We start from the raw sequence: 14,453 nt of genomic DNA, 5'->3' as shown, positions 1-14,453 counted from the left end.
TTTTAAATCATGAAGTATATATTTTAATTAAAAAAGATATTTTTCATGTTTATATTGTTTTAAAATGATGTTGCACTAGAACTTTTTAGTGAAAAATAAATTTTTTTAATCAAACATTATCCTGAAAATATCTAAATCCCTTTACATATATAAAAATGAAAAAAATTCTAAAAACCCTATTTTTACACTTTGAGTTTGAGAATTTCATCATCAAAATCTTCTTAAAAAAATCTCAACAAATTTTATCTTTTATAATATATTTTTTTTTATCAAATCTCATTCTCAATATATGTTGAAATAAAACTAGAGATAAATCTCTAAGTGAAAGAAAGATTACTCACTTAATACTCGAAATTTTTAGAATTGATCCAGATCTGAAATTTAATATTTTACAATTAAAAGTTCAAGTTTAAAATATAAAGAGAATATCTATACACTGTTAAAAAGATTAAAAAAACAGTATTTTAAAGTTTGTTTTGTAGTTATTGATGATAAATGATAAAATATAAATACATTTCAAAACTTTTATGTATAACTATATAATTACTTAAAATATTTAGATATTATTTTATTTATTTTAAGATATTCATTTGGTTTTTATTTAAAATTTTAGTTTTTAAAAATATTTTTTATATGTGACCTCATCTTAAAGCAAACTAAATTTAAAGATTGTTTTTTTTAATTAGAATACATATTTGATAATTTTAAATAATTAATTAAAAATAGATGATTTTTTTAAAAATTTAAAAACTATAAGTTTTTTTACCCTTCTAATTAAACAACAGCTTTTTAAAATCAGCAAAAAAATGTGTATTTACTAAAAACTCGGTAGGTGCATTTGTTGGTACGTAAATCCACGGGTTCGGGCAATATCTATGCCCCTTTAGACCGACTCTCTCTCTCTCTCATCGATTCACGGCGAACCTTTGACTCTCTTCTCTCTGGTTCTCTTCTCTGAATCGGCACTTCAGTCTCTCTCTCTCTCTCTCGCTCGCTCGCTCTCTCTCTCTCGCTCTCCCCGCCGAATTTGGCCGTTTCTCCAGCACACCGTCGAAGCTATCAGGTTTGTTTTATGGTTTAATTTATGTGTTTATTCTTTTTCGGATTGCGGAACAGTTGGGGATTTTGCTTAGTTTCGGGGCTGGGGTTTGATTCTAATCTGGTTGGTGTTTGGTTCCGATTCAATATACGGTTGCTTCTGACTTGCGTTTCTGGTTAGGGTTTGATTCGAAATTTCGAATGAATGGTTTCTCTCTCTCTCTCTCAAATCGTTTTCTGCCAGAAACTTTCTGATAACAATCCGCTTTACTGTTTGCAGGTTTTAAGATGGATTGGGGGTCCTTGGGAAGTGGTTTATAGCCTATACGTGCAGAAAAGGATTCGAGAATTTTCTTCAAGGTCTAATAAACATTTTCGTCATGTGGACTAACGTTTTCAGAATTGTAAGTTCCCTGTACTTTACTGCTGATGTATTATCATCTAAGTTTTTCTGAACTGAAAACCCTTCCGCATACTCTCTTGAGATTTTTTTCAGTACGATTAGTTACTGTTCTAGTTGAATTTCTTGGCTCTGGTACAACTCCGTAGCATGTTAGAAACTTGATTTAGCTGTTTGGATTCATCTGCTGTTCTGGGACTAGATTTTTTCTGCTTCACAGAAAATAAATTTCAAGGAGCATTGTCTTTCAAATCCACCTCTACATTAAAATGTAGGGGTAAGGTGGCCTAGTATATTCACTTCCCAGCACCCCCACTGGATGGGGATACGAACTGGGTTGGTCCTTTCTATTGTCTTTCAACTATGATGCAATAGGTTACGATCTGGGTAACTGCCTGATTTATTGGTTTGTGCATCTAATTTGACATAATGTCACGAATGGAGCTATGATAAGGGGAATCCATTTTGAGGTTTCATCACACTTTCTGTTGACTATAGAATAGGTCTGTATAAAGATCATTTGATTTTGGGTAGTTGGTTTCGGTTGATTCAATTACTCTCTCCTGGTTCATGTTTTCACTCTTCAAAAAGTTTGATTTTTTTTTCAAAGTTTACACACTTGAAGTATGTGAATCTCACAGTCCCCAAGTACAGCCATGTAATTCTGTAGGCTGTGCAATGAAATTCAATGTGTTCTTCTTATTATAATCATTGTTGCATGACATTGGAAAATGTTATTTGGTTAGGAATATATACTCCACTAGTGTTTCCGTGAACCTCAAAATATTAGATGGATCTGATGACATTGATGTTGTATATTGACCTCAACAAGACTTGTGCACTAGGTGTTCTTATTACATCTTTTGATGGTTTTTATAGGGAGGTCTGCGTGATGTATCATGGTTTCAGTTAATTCCAAGTGAATCCGAGCTGAATCCGTCTCCTGATAGAAGGTTAGGTTTATGAATTGCTTTCTTCGTAAAGGAGACACTATCGATAGACTTTAGTTTATTTAAGGAAAGTGTGCTGATTGTTTATTGTTTCATCTGAGATTGTACAGTGCAAGAGCTGAACAGAATGATATTGCAACATATCTTGTGCTTTCGTCTCATCTACGGTTGCAGAAGGAAGGTTTTCTCAGCACATGGACAAATTCTTTTATTGGACCTTGGGATCCATCTCAAGGTGTATACAACCCTGGTAAAGTTGAGGCACCCTGTGGTATGTAATCTTATAAGCTTTTATTTGGATCTGAATATCATCTTTGCTGTCTGCCCAGATGAAAAGATCAAGCTTTGGCTCTTTGTCCCTGGGCGGCATTCATCGGTTACTGATAATGCTCAGTCTGCAGTCTCAAAACTCAGAGGTATCATGCCTTATTATCGCTTTAATGATTGTTGCTCAATGATTGAGTGTTTCATTACATCCACAAACACATGCATATTATATCTGTTTTGATCTTGACCTTTTAGTGCAAGTGATGTGGTCTATGGTTGTGCTAGTATTTATGTCTGTACTTTCGCGTCTGTCTTGTGAAAGTTGTTGCGTCAGGACTTTGGGTGGCTCCTGGGGACTCTGAAGAGGTTTCTGTTGCCCTTTCCCAGGCTTTGCGTAATTGCATTGAAAGGTTAGAGTCTGCTGACTTCCCAGCATAAAAGGATCAAGGCACTATATTGACGAATAATGTATTGGTATTGACAGAGCACTACATGGACTTTTCTACATGAGGTTTGGAGATGTATTTTCGAAATTCAATGCTTCTCAAAGCGAAGAATATTTCAGGTTTGCATGATTTTTGTTGGCTATCACTGGTTAGCAAATATGAAAATCATATGATTAATATGTGCCTTTAGTAGAGCTTCTGCCCTTTAATCAGGTTTTTAACATCGTGGAATAAAAAACTATGCTGTATGTGGCTGTACCTGTATCTGCAATCTATTACGGTTTAGTTCATCAAGGCCTTGTCAGATTTGAGTTTCTTTGGATTGTTGGACCATTATTCTTTTCCATGAGCGAACATCTCTTTCTGTTCTAGCTTTTGTTTATCGCTTGTTCTTCTTGCTGATGCTTGTTAGTTCGAATAGAAAAGAAAAGAGTAGGAGGGTCCTCACTAGGCAGGTAGTTATTGTTGTATAGGTTTCCCCAGCTCTAAATGCTATTTTATTTTCACTGCAAGACTTGGTTTTTCCCAGTTTTATGTATCAGCAAATGCAAAAACGATATATATATATATGTATGTATATATATTATATCTGTGTCTGTGCTTGGTGTATTTTCACAGTATGGTATTTGGAATATCTCATGGTTTAATCTTTTCTCATATTTATGCAGGGGGGGACAACCTACAGTTGAATTTGTCTTTGCTTCAACCGAAGAAGCGATTTTTGTCCATGTCATTATAACTGCCAAGTTTGTAAAACCTATAACTGTCCTGATGTTGGTTTTATATATGTCTTATGGTTCTGCATGTAGTCATTAGACTAACACTGAAATCAATGTTCAAAGGAATGTTCGGACACTCTCAAGTGGTGATGCTGAAAGACTATTAAGGAGTTCGTTGAAAAATTCCAGCTACAGGTTTCCAGGTTAGTTGATTTTCTAGAGTGTTGAATGATACTGAAAAATATAAAAAGTTCAGCTCGTTATTAGCTGGATGTCCTTTACAGATTAAAAAAGAGGATTGATGGTTCCTAGTGGTTAATCTTGTCACCTCTATCATACATCCAATGGTTTTTTAACAACTACCTTTAAGTGTTTGATGATCCGTTTGTGCTCGACAATCCCAATGAACCAAATTATAAAATCATATGATATTTAGGAATTAATGAACAATGAATTACACAAAAGAGAAAAGAAGGAAAGAAGAAAGCTCTCTTCTTCTTGCGAAACTAAACAAAGTATATTTTAAAGGCAATTGTGGCGGCCTACTTCGATTTTGAGTTGAGAAGATATTAGCTTTGTTTGAACATATTTGTACAAGAGAGTGTGCCTGTTTTTTTTATTTTGCTTTGCTTTTCTTAGGAAGAAGATAATTGGTATTATGTACTTTTACATATTATTCTTTTGAATAAAATGCCTTTGTTTGAAACTTGCAATATTTTGTTATGCCTCACGTCTTTCATGCTTCAACAAAGCCGGAAATATCTGCTATTAGAAATGCCTCTGATAGCTTTCTGCTATGCCCACCAGTAATCGTTTCTCCTCATGGAATCCGAGGCAACCTCACTGGATTTTGTCCCAATGACCTTGTCAAGCAAGTTTACTTCGGGTACATTTCATGTCTCTGTTTCCTAAGGCCTAGGCCGACATCTTTGTGAGATGCCTATCCCTTAATCTGTCGATGTTGAACAAATGTTCTCAACTAATATTTAAGTTCTTCCTCATACAGCTCTGGGAATTTTAGGACACCAAGCGGATATATTGGCCTTCCTTCACATGTTGGACAAGGATCTGGTAGTCCGATGAGTAGCCGAAATTGCTATGTGGAAGTTAAACTTGGTTGCTGTCGATCGTTGAACGACAACACAGGACAAACACTTTCGAACTTTACCATGAACTTACCTATGAATCATTATCCCGAATCGTCAATAGGAGGTAAGGGCAATCGGAAGGTGTTACCAGAACATTTTTCATTGTATGGGAAAACGTTCATATATCCAGCCGAGGCAGTGCTTGTGCCAGTCCTGCAGTCAACATTTGCTAAATTTTCCTTAAAAAGGTAAATGGATTTGAAATCTATATTAGTAAATGCTTCATGGCAAAGGTCCTGATTGGCTGTTGATGTTGACTAATCTGGTCAATTAGGTGTTTCTAAATGGTGTTGTCTATTGAAGCATACAAATTTCTTGGGGGTATTATAACCTCCCTGTGTGATTTGTTGCTTTTTTTTATGCAGTAGTCAACATGAAAATATGTTCCAGGTTTCTTCAATTTGGTCTCTGTGTGGGCGTGCATTTGTGCATTCCTTGTATTGAGACCACGTCGCTTGGAATTTTTAGATGGAATTTTAAGATTTGTCTCAGGTCCATATTAGATAGCACCAACCTGTGAAAGATCTACTACTTGTTGCCTCCCTTCTGCTTGGTGCTGATGCAAGATGAATTCATATATGCAGATTTTGGCTTCAAAACTGGCTAGGACCGTCATTAGCAGGCTCATCATTATTCATGCACTGGTAAGTTTATTTTTTATAGTAAATCAGTTTTTTTATTATTTTGTTGATTTTTCAACTATAAGAGCATTACAATTATATTTCGAACAGTGGGAACAAACACACGGGACTAAGACTTGGAAATGCAATTCCTAACTTACGTGAGAAACTAAGCGATGCAAATAAAACAAAGTGACAACAAAACAAAGCTTTATTCAACACATATGACTAAGTTGGAGTATTCAGAAATGACTTTTTTTTTGGAATTTTCCGAGCTTTGATCTAACATTGCAAACCTTAGTGATACAATTTCTATACTTTTACTTTTAAATACTTTTTATGCATTTCGTTTGCACATAGAGCAACAGTTAGCTGTAGACTGGAGCTTCTTTTTTTTCCCATGCTAATGTCAGTAGAATGTTTATTTGGAAGAGGGGGAGTTGCTAAGTGACAAGAGAGAGCACCTCAGGTCCTCAGTACATGGTTCCTGAAAAGTGATACTTTTGTATACGCAGGGCTGGTGATTTTGATTTTCCTGGAGCATCTGAAAATAGGAGTGATGGATTCTACATGCAAAATGGTTATAATAGCAGCGGCAGCAGCAATAGTAGCAGCATTAGTTCGACAAGCAGCGCTTCTAGTGGGAGTGATGGCAAGATGGCCTCAAGAACTGGTGACCTTGAGGCAGATGCAGATTCTCTGTCATGCAGGCAATCAGGTCTATCTTCTAATGATCAGCTGGAGTATGATCGTCCAAAGATGGTATGGCTTTATTGTTTATGGAGGATGCAGATTTGGCATGTCACTGTTGAGAAAAATGAATTATCGGTGATAGCATTTACTTGTGAGCTACGATAGACCGCATGATTTAGTGTTTTTTCCTTGTATACCGTGGGTTGATTAGCATAATTGGTTAGCTCAATTCATCACGCAGGGTTCCAAGCGGCCCCGAATAGGGATGGGAGAGTCATTCGGTCAAGTAGGTACAGTCGCTGATGCAACTTTGTAAGAAGGATACAGATCAGGAATAAGTTCCCCTGAAGCTAATATGTTGGGTATGCTGGGTGTTGCAGGCATTGCAAATGATCAAATTGGTTGGGACTGGGATGATGATGATAGAGGAGCTGGCATGGATATCCAGGCTCTCCTATCTGAGTTTGGAGATTTTGGTGACTTCTTTGAAAACGATGCTTTGCCTTTTGGGGAGGTAGTACCCATCTTTTGTTATTCATAGTAATCCAGAGATTCCTTCTATTTCTCTGTTGTGTGGGGAAATAAAGTACTCTGTTTTTAACATATAAATTTTGAACCGGTAGCTAGCAAGTCCGAAAAGCTTTGATATCTGGAATTAATTCTAGAGATGTTTTCTTTTTATGGTGGTGTCGGGAAAATTTGTATGTTCTCCATGTGCCTTAAACTTTTGCTGTCTTTGGTATTTTATCATTCTCTGATGATCACTGATGATATACTGTTTATCCAGCCTCCAGGGACAGCAGAGACGCAGGCACTCATGTTTCCTCCAGATTGTGCTGATGTAGGTTCTAGTCCTGTGGGTATGATGGATGTATCGGACCAGATGCTTTTGCCTGTAGGCTTGCCTTCATTTGAGAGCTTTAATCATGTTCCTCCTGTCATGGATGAGTGTCTTAACAACAATCAAGAGGTCCTCATGAACAATGTTGCATCTGTTTCATTAAGCCAAATGCCGGGCTCTTCTACTGGCGAGTTCGATCATTTGATGAAAGCAGAAGCTATGATGGCATTTGCTCCTGAGTATGGAGCTGTAGAAACTCCGGCAAGTGAGATATTCTACACCTTTTTCAAAAGCCCCTATCTTCCCCAATCTCGTAAAGCAGAAAGTTCAAATTCAAGAACAAATGACCTTGTATATGGTGCAACAGCACCTTCCACTGATTCTGATGGATCAGACGATAAGGTGATGCTTGGATCAAAAGCATTAATTGGTAAGTATGATGGACCAAGGAAGTATTACACTCAGGTGGAGGGAAGAAGGGTTCAAAATGATAAGCGACCTACTGCAAACAGTGATGACAGTAGAAAGGAGGGCGATTCTGAAACTCAGTTTTCAAATTATAGTTCTGCTAATACTATAAAACCAGTACATGGAAAAAAGACAGACGGTGCATCTGCTGCCGGTAGTATTTTGTTGTCTTCAAAGACCTTGCTGGCAACTGATGTTGAAAGCATTATGTTCCAAGCTTTCATGTGTAGGATGCGGCACATGGTCATTTCTCCATATCACAGCTCACCCATTAGTTTGGCCAGGTTTAATGGAAATTCTTGTCTTACTCAGCTGCCCATTGCACTTGGTACTCAGTCAGACATATCTGTTAGGAATGACAAGAAGAAAGACATACCTACCAGAATAGCCGGTGATCTTGATGGAGGAATGTTGGATAGTCGCCTGAGTGCACCAGTTGGTGTGTGGCGTACTGTGGGCGTCCCAAAAGCAGTTAAACCTGCTGATTCACCAAATATGGAAGCAGGCTCATCTTTGACCCATAGTTCTTTCAACGAAGATAGCTTACTTTCTTATGGTCAAAGGCAGCCACTGCAGGAGCTTCTTGATGGCATAGCGCTGCTTGTACAGCAAGCTACTTCTTTTGTTGATTTAGCACTGGATTCAGACTGTGGTGACGGGCCTTATGGCTGGCTTGCACTGCAAGAACTGTGGAGGCGTGAACTTTCATGTGGCCCATCAAGTATCCATGCGGGTTGTGGGGGAACTCTGGCCTCGTGTCATTCTCTAGATATTGCCGGTGTAAAGTTAGTAGATCCGCTTTCTGCTGAGGTAAACTTTCCAATCTTATAGGATCAGTACTAATGAATGAAATCAATTTTCTTTGTGCCATTAAGTGGTAAAAAATCTGTCACGTAAAGCAGTGAAGCTTGTTCATACTTACCTCGTCGCTACCTGCAGTTCTCTTACTGGCCTACTAAACATTTACATGTATCAGGATGATATTTTTCAATATTTACTCTTGACTATTTTGACCACTGACCTGAATCCTGATTTTTTTTTTCTCTTTTCCAGATTCTTCCTTCATCTGTAATTAATCTACTGCAGTCTGATATTAAAACAGCTCTTAAGTCTGCGTTTAGCCAGTTGGATGGTCCATTAACTGTCACAGATTGGTGCAAAGGCCGCAGTCAATCAGGGGATGGAGGAGCCCTTCCTGAGGGGTCTACTGCTGAGTCAGCCCTTAGTGAAGGTAGGAGTTAAAATTATGATCCTACATGTTAGTCTGCTGGATCACCATTTTGGAATACTCTATTTATATTTTATGCATGTTTAGTATTCTTGAGTTGACAATTCAGTTTCTAAAAAAAAATCTATTCTGGCGTAAATGCAGTTTCTAATGCAGTAGATGGTGGAAAATCGGATGATACAGCTCAGAGCCAAGACGCCTACAGCTCAGAATTACGCAGACCGACAATTTTTGTTCTTCCATCACCTTCTATACTTCTTGGGTATGTATCCGCAAGTCTCTGTTGTCTTAGTAGTGGGTGAAAACATTTCTGTTAAAGATTTTGGTATTGATGAAAATGCACTTGTGAGCCTGGCTTAAAATGATCATTTTGAGCCTGGGTAAGAGCATGATTGCCTCTGTAATCCTAAGTTTTTTCTTATTTTACACCATGGTTTCTGTGGGTTTGGTCCAGAAAATTCGGGTTTTCTTTACCTTTTGTGCACCCTTTCTCTGTGACAGATACCAAGATGACTGGCTTAAAACGTCACCAAATTCCTTGCCTCAGTGGGAAAAGGCCCCTTTTGAGCCCTATGCTCTGGCAAAAAATGTTAGCATTTTTTTGAAACCTTCTGTCAGTTTTGCATTTGCTTTCGTAGAAATTAGATCCGTTGACTATCTTTTCTGTTCAGATACCCATGGGTTTACTCTGTTACTTGCAGATTAGTTATAGCGTAGTATGCCCAGATATCGATCCTCTAATCTCTGCTGCCACTGATTTCTTCCAGCAACTTGGAACTGGTGAGTCAGCTACACTACCATAGTAAGGGGTGATGTTTGACATTGTTGGAGCTCGTTCCTGTTGAAATCTTTTTGTGAAAAGCGCTTGAGTTCTGATGCTCCGTATCATTTTTATTGTGTACCTATTGCTATATAGTTTATGAGACGTGCAGGCTGGGAACCCATTTTCCCCAGAGTGTTGGAAATCAAATGGAAATAGACTCTGGGAAGTTGTCATCATCTGGCTTTGTTCTGCTTGATTGCCCTCAGTCTATGAAGATTGAAAGCAATAATACATCACTTTTGGGATCGCTAAGTGACTATTTTTTGTCTCTGTCAAATGGGTGGAATGTGACGAGCTATCTGAAGTCCCTATCAAATGCACTAAAGGGACTAAAGCTTGGATCTTGTCTACATACGAACCAGAAGGAAGGAACTGGTAGTCCCTGTATGGTAAGCATGCGATGGAGAAACTTTAAGTTTAGCTTAGGTCAATGCTTCTTTACCCATTTGTATCAATATTTGCTGGTTTCTGCTTTTCACGGGTTATTTCCTTTTTATGCAGGTTGTGTACGTTGTGTGTCCATTTCCTGACCCTTCAGCAGTCTTAAAGACGGTAATAGAATCATCTATTGCTCTTGGATCAGTAATTTTACAGTCAGATAGAGACAGGAGGTCTATACTCCATAGTCAGGTCGCCAGGGCGTTGAGTGGTTCTGCTGCTGTAGATGAAACATCGATATCTCAAATCCCAGTGCTTTCGGGGTTTACTGTTCCTAAACTAGTCCTGCAAGTGGTGGCTGTCAATGCTATTTTCCGGATAACAAGTCCAACTTTTAATGAGCTTGTCATTCTGAAGGACATTGCTTTTGCTGTATACAACAAGGCACGTAGAGTTTCAAGAGGATCGCCTAATGATGCATTTCTGTCATCTAATTTGCCAAGCAGATCCCCTTCAGTCTTGACACCGATGAGCTCAATTCCAGGCATATGGAAGGACTGTGTTGGTTCTCGAATGACAGGAACTTCACTACCGAGAGAGAGTGAAATTGATGCTAGCTTGAGACCTGGTGCTTGGGATAATTCCTGGCAAACAGCAAGATCTGGAGCATTAAGCTGCGATCCAAGCAGAAACGGGGATTTCTACCTAAGTGATGAGATTTCCTATTTGTTTGAGCCACTTTTCATCCTTTCTGAACCTGGTTCTGTAGAGCATGGAGTTTCACCTACTTTTGCTGGCATGGGGTCGGAGGCTTCGAAACCGATACCTGAGGATGGTAGCAGAGGTTTCGGACGTAGTGGGAGTTCAATGGAAGGTATAAATTCAGGATCCAGTTCTCAGGTTGATGTATCCCAGCTTGATGAAAATGTTCTTCCAAGCCTGCATTGTTGTTATGGTTGGACAGAGGACTGGAGGTGGCTTGTAAGCATCTGGACTGATGCAAGGGGTGAACTTCTCGACAGCCATATATTTCCCTTTGGTGGAATCAGCAGTAGACAGGATACAAAAGGACTGCAATGTCTTTTTGGACAAGTTTTGCAGCAGGGGTGTCAGATCCTACAAACATGCTCTTCTCCTGATACTGGATCCTTCAAGCCCAGAGATTTTGTGGTTACTCGCATTGGGAATTTCTTTGAGCTTGAATATCAAGGTACTTCTAAATTATTTTTCTCGACTACGGGTTGATCTTTTTTGCTTTTCCTTTTCCCTGTGTTTTGCTTTCATTGCCAAACCCGGTTAGGGAATTACTAGGGTTGTCATGCACCGTTTTGTTGTCTAATGCCAGTGTTGTTATTTGTTCTGAATCGATGTTCAACAGAATGGCAGAAAGCAATTTTCACAGCTGGAGGTCCTGAGATTAAGAAGTGGCCTATTCAGCTTCGGCGATCTGTGCCTACAGGCATAGCAACCAACAGCAATGGAACTTCGTTGCAACAGCAGGATCTGAGTCTGATTCAAGAGAGATCCCTGCCCTCATCAACTAGCAATCTTTACACCTCTCATGCAAAGCCGTCTACCTTTGTAAAAGGCGGTATTGGACAAGCTGCTGGAAGAAATCAGATCATGGGTACTCAAACTGTCGCTGACACCCCTAGGGGATTGCTTCAGTGTGTTCATAGCATCAGTTTTGCATCTATTTCACTTGACCATTCTCTACATTTTGTCTACCCTGCCGAGTCAGTATCTCCTGGTCAGTGTTCTTTCCTTTATTGATTCACATATGCATCTTTTCCGATCATATTCATGTGGAATTGGTAAAGCAAGAAACAATTTACTCGCGTGTAACGTTGTCCTTGTGATTTTCCAGGTGGTGGTGGCCAGAGTGGTAACAGTTTGGGTTCATTAAGTTATCTCGAAGGTTTCACCCCTGTCCGGTCTCTCGGGTCTACGTCTGTTTCCTACATGCTAATACCATCGCCAAACATGCGTTTTTTACACCCGAGTCCGCTTCAACTTCCGACATGTTTAACTGCCGAATCTCCTCCACTCGCTCACCTCCTCCATAGCAAGGGCAGCGCGATCCCGTTGTCAACCGGTTTTGTTGTCTCTAAGGCCGTGCCTTCCTTGAGAAAGGAATCGAGGATGAACATGAAAGAAGAATGGCCCTCGGTGCTCTCTGTCAGTCTCGTAGACTATTATGGTGGGTATGACAAAATTCTCCAAGGAGGGATTCGGACCAAAGAAACAAGAGATTTCGAGGTCGAAACCCATCTGATACTCGAGTCCATTGCAGCAGAACTCCATGCTCTATCATGGATGACTGTAAGTCCAGCATACCGTGACAGGCGAACGGCTTTGCCTTTTCACTGCGATATGGTTCTGAGGCTCAGACGTTTGCTTCATTTTGCTGACAAAGAGCTTTCAAGGCAACCAGATAAATCACAAGTTTGAACCCAAGTAGTTTCTCTACACTGATTTTAACTAGAGATGTACCAAAAGTCATGAACAAGTAGGAACGAAATGGGTTTTTAGAGATAGTGGATGTAAGTCACAAGTTTTCTGTCGATGTTTTATGAAATCTGTAAAAAAAAAAAAGGTTTAGCATTTAGGGTACCGCAAATATTCATTCATCTCTGCTCTTATCAGGACATATACACTATTGAATTCTCCATGGAGTCTGTCCAAATTCCTTAGGTGGTAAGTTATCTCAACGTGGGTCTGGAGAAACTTTGGCTTTATACATTCACTTGCAGTCATATTCATACATATATTTTGTATGTCCCTGTAACTATGATTGGCAGGTCACAAAAGAGAAGATGGGAAAGGAGGATGAAAGGAAACGACAAAAGGAGGGATTATACTTCAATTTTCTCCAGCAGCTTAGGTATTAATATGGACCCCTTATGCTGCTTCCCTCTTTGCTTTTTCTGCATCTCACATGCATCGTCATATTCTTATCTGATTCTTCCCATACACTCCAATCCATATATGCCATGATGATGATGATGATGATCAGATGATGATGAAACGGTAACCTTAGTAGGTGGGTTTGTTTTTGAAGCTTCGCATAACATACATGACTTCTCATCCATAGATGCCATCATGATGATGACGATGATGGTGATCGATGACCATGATGCCCGCATATTCCCACTCTTCCTTCCAAAGTTTGACAGCTGTTTCACATCTTTTGATACATTTGAAAATTTAAGTGTCTTATTGGTCTTAGTTTGATTCTCAACATAGATCAATAGGTCAAATAAACTACGTTATAACAGCTTGGAATGATGTTTTACATGGGATCCAAATGAACAAAAAACAGCGTGTGGCACATGCAACTTATATACATACATACATGCGTACAATAGATACAAAGTATACTCTCAAATCACCAACAAAACATTAGGGTCATCATCCCAAAATAAAAATATAATAATTTAAAAAGAAAATAAGAGACATCAAAGCCATATATGGATGGAAAAACAAAAGGCAATAACAAGATCAAGAAATTAAAACAAGGAAAAAAAAAACACTCCATAAGAATGTGAGAGCTCTCAGAAAAAGAAACCGAAGACAAAAGCAGCAAATGGAGCAAACAGCGTGGGAACAAACACAGTAGCATCAGATGTAGGGCTCGGTGCCGGAGCCGCTGCCGCCGTCGCCGTCTCCATCTTTCCCGCGGCGGAGAAGGCCACCGCCGCCACCAAGACAACCACCACCATGAACCTCATGTCTCCCTGTTTATTGTCACTTGAACTTTTCTCTCTTCTTGTTTTGATAATTTATGAAGGGAGGGAGAGAGAGAGAGAGAGAGATGTGTGCCTGTGGAGATGGTGGGGTATTTATATAGCTAACTAAGGTACAACCATTCTTTCTTACCCTCGGGTTTCTTCTCTTCAACCTCACAATGTCACTTTGAGTTTTTTTTTTTAAATGTTATTTTGGTTTATAGTTACGTATTGGCAGTGGCTGGTCTAGGGTAATTTATAAAAGGGGTAAAGTAATTTTAATATTTTAATATAGGGAGCATTTAACATTTTTATTTAAAAAATTATAAATTTATAAAGAAATTTAATTTTCTAGTTAAAACAATGGGGACAAAGGATCTCATTGTATTGTACATGGGTCTGCCACTGCTTGCTTATTGCTCTTCACATGGTTGTTCTTAAATTATATATATATATATATACGTATATATATATATATACACGTATTGATATTTCTTTCTTTTTCATTCAAGGATATCGCATTATTTTTTCTGCTCTTTATATTATATGAGTTCAAACAAGTACATGATACGTTTCTTTCCTATATACCATATTATAATGTAAAAAAACTATCAAGAATCAAGAGCATGTTACACGACAAAAATGATGGTAAATCTCTTAAAAAAAATCAGAGAAGAGATTAGAGGTGATTGCTTAATTAATGGGC

At 38.7% G+C, this 14,453-nt stretch overlaps 1 protein-coding gene across 6 annotated transcripts; it reads left to right on the top strand.

The window, feature by feature from the left end:
* The first annotated feature begins 889 nt into the window (after window positions 1-889).
* LOC104810327 (mediator of RNA polymerase II transcription subunit 13-like) lies at window positions 890-13,247 on the top strand. Of its 6 annotated transcripts, none has more exons than XM_010536573.1 (26): window positions 890-1,063; window positions 1,319-1,442; window positions 2,318-2,391; window positions 2,499-2,638; window positions 2,718-2,804; window positions 2,978-3,065; window positions 3,140-3,220; window positions 3,770-3,847; window positions 3,944-4,023; window positions 4,628-4,706; window positions 4,827-5,156; window positions 5,553-5,612; window positions 6,104-6,350; window positions 6,523-6,571; window positions 6,662-6,795; window positions 7,069-8,400; window positions 8,644-8,821; window positions 8,963-9,080; window positions 9,320-9,407; window positions 9,520-9,598; window positions 9,735-10,030; window positions 10,143-11,229; window positions 11,398-11,769; window positions 11,887-12,562; window positions 12,666-12,716; window positions 12,821-13,247. In XM_010536573.1, the coding sequence occupies exons 2-24, from the start codon at window positions 1,419-1,421 to the stop codon at window positions 12,468-12,470; spliced, it is 5,685 nt and encodes a 1,894-aa protein (XP_010534875.1). In that variant the 5' UTR covers window positions 890-1,063; window positions 1,319-1,418; the 3' UTR covers window positions 12,471-12,562; window positions 12,666-12,716; window positions 12,821-13,247. The 6 variants fall into 6 exon arrangements, with proteins under 6 accessions (XP_010534875.1, XP_010534876.1, XP_010534873.1 ...); XM_010536574.1 differs by having other exon boundaries at window positions 11,887-12,716; window positions 12,821-12,903; window positions 13,114-13,247; XM_010536571.1 differs by having other exon boundaries at window positions 11,887-12,716; window positions 12,821-12,903; window positions 13,081-13,247.
* The last annotated feature ends 1,206 nt before the right edge of the window (window positions 13,248-14,453 follow it).

The sequence above is a fragment of the Tarenaya hassleriana genome, unplaced genomic scaffold (assembly GCF_000463585.1).
Source record: "Tarenaya hassleriana unplaced genomic scaffold, ASM46358v1 Cleome18, whole genome shotgun sequence".
Classification (NCBI taxonomy): Eukaryota; Viridiplantae; Streptophyta; class Magnoliopsida; order Brassicales; family Cleomaceae; genus Tarenaya; species Tarenaya hassleriana.
Note: the sequence above shows the minus strand (reverse complement) of the source record. Positions and strands in the feature narration are given on the sequence as shown.

Coding starts and splice junctions, on each gene's coding strand:
- LOC104810327 (XM_010536573.1), top strand. CDS start 1,419: ATGTGGACTAACGTTTTCAGAATT. Junction 5,157..5,552: donor GCTAAATTTTCCTTAAAAAG/GTAAATGGATTT, acceptor TCATATATGCAG/ATTTTGGCTTCAAAACTGGC. Junction 6,572..6,661: donor AGAGTCATTCGGTCAAGTAG/GTACAGTCGCTG, acceptor TGGGTGTTGCAG/GCATTGCAAATGATCAAATT.